We start from the raw sequence: 11,732 nt of genomic DNA, 5'->3' as shown, positions 1-11,732 counted from the left end.
ACGCCTTGGCCCCGGGAGCCCACTCTCGCACAACACAGTTTAGGTCCATGTTAAGGCGGAGCAACGTAACCAAGTCCTGCACTGGTGCAGATTCAGACTACCATCTCGACCCGGAGATATTGTTGTTTGCAATGCTATCAAAGCCATGACAAACACTGTACCCAGATTATTTGCCAGCCTCACGGCTCAGCATTGGCTACCTTCATGATATAGCCCCGCATCACGGGTCCTAGTCGAAATGTCGTGCATGGGCGAAGCGGGCCATCGTCGACATCCTTGGTGTTGAGGCGTCGTATACGACGGCGACATTCTGAGTAAGACTTTGATAATCAGTGGTGCAATGGGCGAGGACATGTGGTGCGATAACCATCAATGGTGTTCTGAGCTCTCCCTGTCGTGCACGGAGGTGTGGAGACGCCGAGCGTTTTCTGCATACCTAGCTGTAAAGTCAGCAATGACAAGGCTTATTCATCAGCATTTGGTCACCACGCTTGCGCGGAGTTTTCGGGCAAGCGACATCGTGCCTGAGTGTCACTGCTTGCAATCACTTAGTCAAGGCTTAGAAAGTCAACCCAGGTACTTCAGTATCGGTTATGGCTTGCGACAGGCATGTGCATGAGTAAGCCACATCAAATACAACACGCAAAACTTTCAGGTGACGGTTTTTGTGCATGATATTACAAAGAATGCGTATTCATTCTCTGACGCTAGTTTAGAATATGCGTCAAACTTGCGAAATGCGCATTCAGCGCCCAGCCTCAACGGAAGAATAGACGCGACACACAATACAAAGTACGACGCTTACTGCGCAGAAAGCCCGTTGCTAGCCAAGAAGTCCTGCATAACCTGATACCCAGCAGTGGCATTGTAGTGGAAGTTCAACCCATGTCCAGTGTTAGGCTGGATGTACGACTCGAAAGCAGAAGCGTTGGGGTAGGCCATGGCAACGCCCTCAGGGATGTTGGAAGCGTTAGATCCCATGAGTTGGCCGTAGCAGTTGCCTCCACAGAAAGGAACGTCTGTCTCGCCAGTGATGACGAGAACGGGGCCAGTGAAGGGAGACGAGCCAGGTGAGCCGCCGATGGTCAAGAGCTCGCCGGTGGTGACGGGCTGCTTGGTCTTCTCGGCTACGAGAGCGAGGCCGACGTCGTAGTTGCCGGGCTGGAGGAAAGCGTACTGTAGGGCTGTGAGGTCGGAGTGTGCCATGTAGCCGGAGGGGTAGTCGTATTGGGTGACGGTCTTGTTGTATCCGTTGATCAAGTCAAGGACCTCTGTGGTCGCAAGCTCGTTCCATACCTCGTCTGAGGTCAGGTCTACACCAGCGGCCGCGAGGATCTTCTGAAGACTGCCGACAATGTTGTCGCTTAGGTCGTACTCGCTTGCGATCTTCTCAATGACATCGTTGGAAGCGTTGCCAAAGCGGAGGGGCTGGTTGAGACGAGCGCTGTGTAGGTTCCATCCGGCAGTGATGTATGCGAGGAACTGTCCGGCGACGGAGAAACCGGTGAGGATGACACCGTCGGTGTTCTCGGGGTAGAGGGCGGAGAGCCAGTAGGACTGGACGCTGCCGAAGGAGTGGCCAACGTGGATGACCTTCTCGTATGCACAGCTGATCTCTGGGATCTTGCCCTCACGCAGCTGTGTAGTGACAGAGTTGAGGGCTTCGACTTCCGCTTGTGCTTGGATCCTGAAGAAAAGACCTGATTAGTATGTGGTACACAACGATTGCTATAGAGTTGTCACTTACTCGTTGAAGGGGTCTCCGTGAGACGAGTTACCGATACCGAGACGGTCGATCGCGAGCGTACTGTAACCAGCGGCCAACGCGACGTCGACGTAGCTGTAATTGTAGTTTTCGTACTCCAGATCCCAGTAAGTCTTGTCAAAGCCGATACCGTGGCTCAAGAGCTGAATCGTGTTTCCGCTACCGCTGGCTGGCTTACAGTACTGCGCAGAGATGTTGTAGGTTCCTTGAAGGGTCTGGTAACCCTCAAGAAGCTCCGCGCTGTAGTTCTTGCCGAACTGGTTGAAGCTAGCTACGAATGCGCCGACGTCGAGGTTACCTTCGACTGGTACTTCCTTGAACTGTCCCTGTCGCGAGGTGATAGGGGTCTGTATCATGAAGTTTGCGCATTGTCTGGCGGCAGCGACGCTGGCCAGGGCGAGGGGTAGCAATGCTTTGAGTGGAGCCATTTTGTTGCGGAAGAATGGTGAGTTGAAGTGAGACTTGACCTGAGTACTGGTGGTTCATTCGCGACCGAATGTGGCCGCCACATTATATAGTACCAACAGCACACGACTGGCTCCTGCACCCTTACATTACAACCCTTCCAATACTGGAGCTACCAACAAATCCAAAGCGCGCGAACTCGTCGATCGAACTTTCCATAGCGCTGCCGAACAGTTTATTCATCCGAATTGACGTTGTGCAACCAATAGTTGATTATCGGCCGTCTAGTTAATGTACCGCAGGGAACCATATGCAGGTAGAATCAGCAGCTAACTCAAGTACCGGCAAGGCGACATCCGAAAGAAGGAGATTGTGAGGTGCCAAAGCAAGTAGTCCCGCGCCGAGCGCGGTTTTACCCCAGTAGTTAGTGGGACTCCGTGGGGCATCATAGGCTGGATTGGGTAATCGATGAAGTATGGCAGCCGTTAGCTCTTGTATAATGAGACTACTCGCCACCATAGGCGGAAGCTACGGTACGCAGGTACACTGAAATGTGCTTCCCTGCGCCTAGAACGCGTCCATAACATACGTATATGGTCGGTTAGGCCACGGAGATGTTTCGCAGCGAGTCTTCGCGCTGACGTGAACCGTTCACTTGTGCTTTTGTGCGGTGGGTTGACAGAGACGCAGGGACTCCTTGCAGCCGAAGTTATCGTTGGTTGTATTTGCAATAGCCTCGTGATGTGGTTCGGAAGTACCCAAGTAGCGACGGTACACGACCTGCATGAAGGTGCGTGGTCGGAACCAGACCAATGCTCGGGACCACGCTGCACTGTGACTGGACACAACGCGAATGTGTAAGCAACAAGACGTTCGCGTCTTGATACCTGGGTAGCGAAATCCTCGATAATGACGCGATTATAATTGCCTTTGGGTTGTAATTGAGCACGGTCGCAATGTCCGTGTTGTTGATCGTTTGACTTGCGCTAAGAATTTGGAATCTTCGGCCTTGATCGCAGAAGGCGCGCCGTGCCCCCTAAACGTCATGGCCCGCTCTGCGACGGCAACGAGGCTTCCGTGACGATCGCGCATCTTCTTCTAGAACAGCTATCTCCGGTAGCAGGAATATCAAATCATGGTTTTCAGCGAGAGGCGGGGCATGAGGTACTGTAGTCGAGAGGTGATAACGTGAGGAGATTTCAGTTCATGTTCCACGAGGATGTCTCCGGCAGCCCGAAGACGCCGCTAACCCCTTATGGGCTTTGTACTATTCAAGACTTGCTCATTACCACATGTCTGCACTACACAGCTGATTCTTGACTACTTTGGTTCTAGGAAACCTTCTTCTTCAACATGTAATCTCCACCTTTGACCGCCTTGTAGATGCCATAGAGTCCACTTAAGAAAGCGTTGCTCTTCACGATGCGTTTCAGCATACCTTTCAGGCCTGGGCCGAATTCTTCCTTCCTTCCTCGGTCTTTGACTTTGTCCCATATCGTTGGCAGGGAATCTGCATTGTACTTGCTGCGTAGCGTATCATACTCGCGCTTATCGTAGACTTGCCACCATTCGTTTTCGGTGTAGAAAACTCGGCTGTATAGCCACTTCAGTCCACCCAGCTCGCGCATCTTTGCTTCGATCTCACGATTTGCGCGAAAGTACTCAGTCTCGTTGGAAGAGTACGGGCCCCAGATACCAACGCTGATATATTTGCCGTCATAAACGCCTTTCTCCTTCCCATTGACAAGACCTTCGAACGGCTTGGGATGACCCATCGAACTTCTACCATCCTGCCGCAGCGGACACAACCACAGCGGATATATGTTGAAAGCCTGATCTGAATACTGCAAGAAAGACGCAGTATTGGCGGCTGGAAACGCTATGTCGTGGATTATGAATCGATCCGTGTATCCGGACACGTGTAATGCGTGATACATGATCCTCGTGTGCATGAAGTAGTCCAGCAAGAAGCGTGTGAACCACATGAAAGGGACCATGAACTGCTTGTAAGCATACATTCCCATCCAGAATGCTCCTCGATCATAGCGAAACAGGTAGTCTTCCACAGGGACAAGCTCTTTCGTGATGATGCCTTTTGCCGCAAGCTTCTTTGCCCGTATCCAGAACCACTCGTCCCATGGTCTAGAGAATCTCTGAATCGGCAAGTCGGGCGTACGGTCTTTGTCAACGAGGCGCCCTGTTACTACCACTCCGGCACCTTTGGAGAACAGAACTCCGTCAACGTAATCGTTCCTTTCGTCGGTGGTATGGTATTGAATCTTATCTGTCGCGTTGTCGAAGGAAAAGGTTGGATGGTAGGTAACTTCAACCAGCTTCTTGAGAGGAACAAGCTGCATCTCCACCAGCGTGAGCACACCGAGTGTTCCAAAGCTACCTCTTAAACCCTCAAACAGCTCTTGATTCTCGTTCTGGGATGCCGTGACAAGCGTGCCATCTGCCAGAACCACTTCTGCGCTCAACACTGTACGGTCGAAAAATCCGTACTTAAAGCTGCTACTTTCTCCTGCTGTGCCTACGAAGCCTCCTCCTACGGTGATGCCTGGGAACTCCATAACCACAGGAGGCAGCAAGCCCGCCTTCATGGTTTCCTTGACCAATGCATCCATGGGAACATTTGGTTCGACAAGCGCCGTTCTTTTTTCTCTGTCGATGGATAGGACGTGATTGAGGGAGCTTACGTCCACGATAGCATCTCGGTCGAAATGGGCATGACGGGTGCTGTTCGTGCTACCATGATAAACACGAAATGCGGTCTTGTTGTGGTAGAAATGCTGTATGCGAGAACGTACTGTCTCTACGGTAGCCCGGTGACTGTCCATCTGGAAGATGGTGTGGAGCCGACTGCAGCGATGCGATTGGTGTTGCTTTCCTGCGTGATGTGTGGCTGCGAGATGAGGCTGAAGAGGCTGCGCTAGTAGCGGTCGTACCTACCCGCGGATTCACGAGTTTGAACCACCAATCTTTCTTTCCTACTATCGCAGTCGCGACAACAGTATGCTGAAAGCTGCCAGCTACTGCCTGAGCCGTATTTCGTATTCAATGCGCAAGCCAAAATCTTGGGGGTGGAAAAACCTTCCCGAACGCCGTACGTCAGCGTTCTTAGCGAGTGGATCATCTTCCGCGCTTCCGGTACCTATGGGGCGCCCGATCTCATCACCCAAGATGCGGAAGGTGACGCCCGCGCATACGATTGCGATTATGGTTTCTCTGGAGCAGCATCAATGACAGCTCGTCGCCTGGATATCTACAATGGCTGAAACCATGAAGAGGAATGCATACGGATCCTTCGCCCCACACCCACACAAGAGCGGCTTTTGGTCCGGGGCGGATAGTCAGATGTTGACTTTAGCAGGATCCAACGGGTAGTGGAGAAGGCTCAGCCCTGCAGCTTATGTATACATCAAAAGCATCGCCACACCATGTTCCTTTCATCCTCGGATCGCCCGACAACATCGTTACATCTCATTGCATCATTACACGCACACTATGGATACTCACAACTCTACAGTAGCGACTCTGGCATCGCAAGTCGCCCGCTTCAGTGCTTCGAAGACCCCATTCCGCATTTACCATGGTTCTACACTATCAACACGCAAATCCTCTCGTGATCGGAATCAGATTATCGATGTCAGCTCACTCAACCATGTGCTCCAGTTTGATGAGACTGAAAAGACGGTATTGGTGGAGCCGAACGTGCCGATGGATAAACTTGTGGAAGCTACAATGGCCAAAGGTTTCCTGCCCAAAGTCGTCATGGAACTCCCGAACATTACAGTCGGTGGCGGGTGAGTGATTAACGGCAAGACGTAGCCCAGTAGTCACTCGAGCCCTCTATCAAGTTCATAGTGATGAACAGAAAGCCGAAGACGTCTGAGCAAATTATATGGCATAGAGAACTGCTAACTAAGATTGACAGATTCGCTGGCACCAGTGGCGAGAGCAGCTCCTATAAGTACGGATTGTTCGATCGCACCATCTCCGGCATTGAGCTTATCCTGGGAAACGGCGAGGTAGTATGGGCATCGGCAGAAGAAAACCGCGATCTGTTCTTCACAGCAGCAGGAAGTTGCGGAAGTCTAGGCGTCATTACCCTACTCAAAATGGAGCTCATTGACGCACGTCGATACGTTGAGTTGGAGTACATTCCAGTTCGCTCAACAAATGAGGCCGTCGAGCAATTTCGACGATACCAAGATGATCTCGAGGTCGAATACATGGACGGCATCATGTATTCGATGACGAGTGGCGTGGTTATGATCGGTCGCTTGACAGATGGTCATGATGCTCCAATGAATAGAAGGATTCAGAGTTTCGACAAAGCGACAGACCCCTGGCTATACATGCATGCAGAGGACAATCTGAAGCGGGCCCAGGACGAGAAAACAACATACAAGGAGCTTGTGCCTGTTCAGTCCTATCTGTTCCGCTACGACAGAGGCGTCTTCTGGTCAGGGCTGCGCGCGTTCAAATACTTCGTCACGCCCTTCAATCGTCTCACACGCTTTCTACTAGATCCCTTCATGTACTCCCGGACAATGGTACATGCTCTGCATCGCTCGGGTCTCGCATCCCGGACTATCATCCAAGATTACGGTGTACCATATGACGCGGCAGAAGAATTCGTTCGATGGACCGACGAAAGGACTGGTATCTGGCCGCTTTGGCTGTGTCCAGTGAAGTCGGCGCCTCGTGGGGAGCGAAGCTTCTCCCAAGGTAACAATATCAAAGACGACATTCTCCTCGACGTGGGAATCTGGGACATGGGACCGAGCGACGCCCATGAGTTCATCAAGCTCAACAGAGACTTTGAAGCCAAAGTCACGGAGCTAGGGGGCATGAAGTGTCTGTACGCGCATGCGTACTACACCGAGCAGGAGTTCTGGGATATCTACGACGAGAAGAAGTACATGGACCTGCGGAGAAAGTACCACGCCGAGAGCTTGCCAAGTGTTTACGATAAAGTGAAGGTCGATCTGCAAGGCGTTGCCGGAGGGAAAAGCGTGATGAAGACGGAGTCGTGGAACGAATGGGCATACCGGCAGTTCTGGGATACATGGCCGCTTGGTGGGTTGTATGGGGTTGCGAGCGCAACGAAGGGGTTGTTTTTCCAAAGCGACTTCTTATTGAAGAAGTGACAGCGAATCGTACCGAAGATGGCTGGATATCGGGGAATGCGTGGGGAGATCCATTGCATCGGCAAGCGCCTCAAAAGCATCGTGATGCACGCCGGGGCCGTGTTGCCCTGACAGCTGGCTGCAGGTCTAGAAGAATGACGATCGGCGGACTAGAGGCTCAAACGCGTCCTGTACTACGTGAATGGCTTACGGTGACGTTGTGCGCATGGTATAATGAGTGGACAGTGGCTGATGGGGGTGGTAGTTCACACGTAACAAACCTGTTCACAGCCTGTTTCAGTCCAGACGGGAGATGGCGCTGGGTGAAAACGCGTAGAGGGCGCCGGTAGTCGCGTGTACGTCAGGGCTGGGTTAGCGTGAAAGCTCGACCACTCGCGGCTCGACTCACCGCAAGCTCGCATTGACGTAGCAAAGGTGCTAGCCTCCACCCAACCACCCCATTTCGCCCACCACAACAGGCGCCCGTCAACCATTTTTTGAATATAGACAAACTTGGCCCTGTCTCTCCCCGTACCCCACCACACCCGCGCCCTCCGCTCCTTCCGCTTGTACCAACTGCAACAGTCGCTGTTGCCAGCCACGGGCCGATTGACGATCTTGCTCTGTTGACGAAATTTTGGCCAGGTACGCAGCTCCAGCTCCACGTGTCGCGACCATTCACTGCCGCCGCCCGGAAGCTCCCGTTGTCTAATACCGTATTCAGAAGGTACTCGCAGCCAGAAAACCGCCCAATCGCTCAACCATGGCGCGCCTCAGTGGCCTACCATCTGAGCACCACCACGAGGGTCCCGGTGACGCTCCTCGACGCAAGCGCGGCCGCCCGTCCAAGAACCAGACACCCACCGACGACATGACGTCTGCCATAAAGCGAACCGCGTCGCCCTCGGCAGAGCTCTCGCAGACGAAGCGCAGCAAGCGCGTCCAGGCCGACGACGACGAGGACCAGATCGCCGAAGAGATCCAGCAGTCCTTCTCGCGGTCGCAGCAGGGAGACAACATCAATGTCGAGCAGAGCAGCACCACCACGCGCCGCTACAACCGCCGACACTCGGAGCCTCCTGTCGCCGTCGACGAGGACGAGGACGAGCTCATGTTCAACCGCCCTGCCTCTACACAACCCCTCCCTGGCCTGACGCCCCATCTCGACCGCGTCGGTGCCTCCCGCAGCCGCTTCACCAACACCCGCCGCTCTCGCATGTCTATGCCAGCTCAGCTTCACATCGAACGCGTCGACGAGGTCGACGAGACCAACGGCAACCGCGTCCAGTTTGCGCCCCTCACACAAGTCCTCGACGGCCGCGCCCGTCGCCGCCTCCGCCGAAGCCACTTGAGCCAAGAAGTAAACGACTTCGAGGACCACCAGAAGAAGGACAAGAAGATGTTCTTGGAGCTACGTCGCCAGCTGAAGGCGCAGGACGACAAGATCAAGGACCTGGAGTACCGTCTGGAGGCCCGCCGACTTGGCGAGATCGACCTCGAAGACGCAGACGCCAACGATCTGCAAGTGGAGCTAGACGAGGCCCGCCAGCAGATCGACGAGCTGCGCGCGTCTTCGTTATACAACGGCGACGACAACGAGCCAGTTGAGCTGTCCGACGACGAGGATGGTCTGGTCATGGTCAACCCCGAGGAGCTGAACATGTCGCAAGATCTCGACATGGTGACAACCCCCACCGGCGAGTACTCCTCCCGCGCGCTGGAGATCTCTAGCCAGATGACACTCGAGTCTCTGCCGACCGTATCACAGCTCAACCGCGACAGCCTGACTGAAGGCGAGGAGATCATCCTGGACAAGATTGAAGACGAAGCTATCGAGCGCTACGAGCGGGAGCTGAAGCAGATGAGCAAGGCCCTGGGCGAATCTCAAGGTGCGCTGCGCCTAATTACCATCGAGCTGCAGAACCTCCGCTTCATCGAGGCTGGTGCTTCCTCTCGCGAAATCCTCACCGAATTGCGCCATGGATTCGAGGACCTTCGCGCCGAAATCGAGAAGTTCTTCCCCGGTACCACTGTTGGCCTTACCAACCAACAGCTTCTTCAGAAGGTCCCAGAGCTCTTCAGTGGCATCTTCTACGAGCTCAAGCAGAAGCTCACTCTTATCAACAGCTCCCAGAAGACCGAAGTGCTTCTCCGACGACAGTACGAGGGTGTTCTGGACTTGCTTGGCGACTCAGAGGAGCGCGTGAAGCAGCTTGAATCCGAAGTATTCACTCTCGACAAGGCGAACGAAGACAAGGCGCGCGTCATCCTTGATCTCGAGGAGCGCAACACTGCCTTGACCACACTGTCGGCCGAACAAGAGCGCCAGCTTGCCGAGCAAGATGGTCACATCGCTGGCCTGCAAGACGAGAACGAAGAGAAGGACAACTCCTTGGCACAACTACGTGAAGATCTCGAGAAGTACCGCGTCGACCTTGACACCGTTACCGTCACCGCAGCGGAGTTCGAGACGACCCACCACGAGACGATCGCTCGCATGGAACAGGAATACACCGAGCGCATCCAAGCTCTGGAGACTGATCTCGGCATCGAGCAGGAGGGCCGCGATGCCGCAGAGGCTGACGTCGCACAAAAGAATACCTACATCGAGGAGTTGGAGGATAGCATCACACGCATGGAGACCGATGTTGATAACATCACCACCGACATGGCTACACTGAGGGAGCGTCTAGCTGCCCAGACTGCCGCCCGCGAGTCTGCCGAAGGCGAGCGTGATGAGCAAATCGAGCAGGTGTACCAGCACGCCAACACCATCGAGAACCTGAACGAGACCATCACTGAGCTCAGGGAGCAGCTTGCCGATACCCGCGAGAACCTGGCTTCCGAGCGGGCTCAGCGCGAGAAGACTGAAGCTGATCTCGACGAGGCGAATGACAAGATCGAAGATCTCAACACCCGTCTTCACGACACTGGTCTCCAGGCTAACGAGCTGCGACTCAAGCTGTTCCAACTCCAGCAGGAGAAGGAGAACGCCATTGCTGACCTTTCAGAAGAGGCCGATGAGCGCGAGCAGGATCTCAACGAGCAGCTTGCTGCTGAGTCCCAACTCCGTCAGACAAAGGAGAACACCATCACCCAGCTGGAACAGCAGATCATTGGTCTCGAGAGCGATCTTGCGACACTGGAGAACAATCTGGCCGACATGACCGACGCCCGCGACCAACTCGAGCAGGATCGTGACGTTCAAGTTGCCGACCTTGCTACTCAGCTCAATGACCTGAAGAACAAGTACGTCGCGCTAGAGAACTCCACCAACTCTACCATCACGTCGCTCCAGGCCAACATCACGGACCTCAACAACCAGATCCAGCGACAGCAAGCCGAGATCAACGATCTTTTCGACCAGGTCACGGAGAAGGAGCGTATCTACCTGGAGGACACGACCGCTCTCAAGGGCAAGATCGACAGCCTTGAGGACGAACTTGCTCTCCAGAAGGGCGAGAACGAGGGTTACCGCAAGGAGAACCTTTCCCTTTCAAGACGTGTTGAGGCCGAGGCTAATGAGTTGCTGAACATTGTCGGCGCTCACGCCACTGAAGTCGACTCCCTCAACACTGTCATCAAGACACAAGAAGCCACCATCAGGAGCCTCCAAGACGCGTCTGCGAAGCGCAGCACAGAGTACGAGGAGATGATTGAGGAGCGCACAACCGAGCTCACAGAGATGCGTCTTCTTGGTGATGCTCGTCTCGAGACCATTGTACTTCTTGAGGCTCAGATCGAAGAGATGAAGGAGCGCTTCCGCCTCGCCGAGGAGGACACACGTGCCACCATCGACGCCCTTACAATCTCTCAACGTCAACTTCAGGAGCAGAACGAGCGTCTTGCTGACGACCTGAAGCGCCGCAACCAGGACGCTCTACAGGCCATCCAGGAGATGAAGCTCAAGCGCATTGAAGTCAAGACTCAAGGCGTTGATCTTCACCGTGTCGCCACTGGCAAGGTGTCCAAGGTCAGCGAAAAGGTCAAGATCGGAAAGAAGGGCAAGAAGAAGACGACCAAGCGCCAGTGGGATTCCGGCTTCGGCGTTGATGAGAATGTTGAGGATGACGAGCTCAACGGAGAGGAGCCGCTTGCTGCATAGATTGCTGCGACTTGCCATCTGGATTCGCATGACGACGTTTGAAGATTCGGGGTTTGTCTTGTTGCTGTCACTGCAGGACGGTCATTTCTTTCTTGTCTTATTCTCCTTCACACTTTTTTTGGACACATCACTTTGGGCAACATATTGTTTCATTTGTCATGAAAGTACCCGGCACTGGCATTGCTACCTCACGACTCGACGGCTTGGCTTCATCGCTTTGTTTGTTAGGACAGAACGGCGGTAACGATATCGCGGTTGTATTGCATAGCGCACGGTGTCACTGTTACGGTAATGGGAAAAGAAGTAGTGTAACGACCTCTTT

The 11,732-nt window shown here is 53.9% G+C and overlaps 4 protein-coding genes across 4 annotated transcripts; 2 read left to right on the top strand and 2 right to left on the bottom strand.

The window, feature by feature from the left end:
• Positions 1 to 801: 801 nt before the first annotated feature.
• J4E79_000536 (uncharacterized protein) lies at positions 802 to 2,193 on the bottom strand (the record flags this gene model as incomplete). The annotated part of the gene is made up of 2 exons (XM_049349452.1): positions 802 to 1,687; positions 1,748 to 2,193. 2 exons carry the CDS (start codon positions 2,191 to 2,193, stop codon positions 802 to 804), a joined length of 1,332 nt encoding a protein of 443 aa, XP_049216239.1.
• A 1,308-nt stretch (positions 2,194 to 3,501) lies between these two features.
• Positions 3,502 to 5,010, bottom strand: J4E79_000535 (uncharacterized protein; the record flags this gene model as incomplete). The annotated part of the gene is made up of 1 exon (XM_049349451.1): positions 3,502 to 5,010. The coding sequence occupies one exon, from the start codon at positions 5,008 to 5,010 to the stop codon at positions 3,502 to 3,504; it is 1,509 nt and encodes a 502-aa protein (XP_049216238.1).
• A 667-nt stretch (positions 5,011 to 5,677) lies between these two features.
• On the top strand, positions 5,678 to 7,326 carry J4E79_000534 (uncharacterized protein; the record flags this gene model as incomplete). The annotated part of the gene is made up of 2 exons (XM_049349450.1): positions 5,678 to 5,976; positions 6,108 to 7,326. The coding sequence occupies 2 exons, from the start codon at positions 5,678 to 5,680 to the stop codon at positions 7,324 to 7,326; spliced, it is 1,518 nt and encodes a 505-aa protein (XP_049216237.1).
• Positions 7,327 to 8,068: 742 nt separating this feature from the next.
• Positions 8,069 to 11,410, top strand: J4E79_000533 (uncharacterized protein; the record flags this gene model as incomplete). Its single annotated transcript, XM_049349449.1, has 1 exon — positions 8,069 to 11,410. One exon carries the CDS (start codon positions 8,069 to 8,071, stop codon positions 11,408 to 11,410), a length of 3,342 nt encoding a protein of 1,113 aa, XP_049216236.1.
• Positions 11,411 to 11,732: the final 322 nt, after the last annotated feature.

Source organism: Alternaria viburni (assembly GCF_023758015.1).
Source record: "Alternaria viburni strain BMP 2772 chromosome Unknown scaffold_1, whole genome shotgun sequence".
Taxonomy (NCBI): domain Eukaryota; kingdom Fungi; phylum Ascomycota; class Dothideomycetes; order Pleosporales; family Pleosporaceae; genus Alternaria; species Alternaria viburni.
Note: the sequence above shows the minus strand (reverse complement) of the source record. Positions and strands in the feature narration are given on the sequence as shown.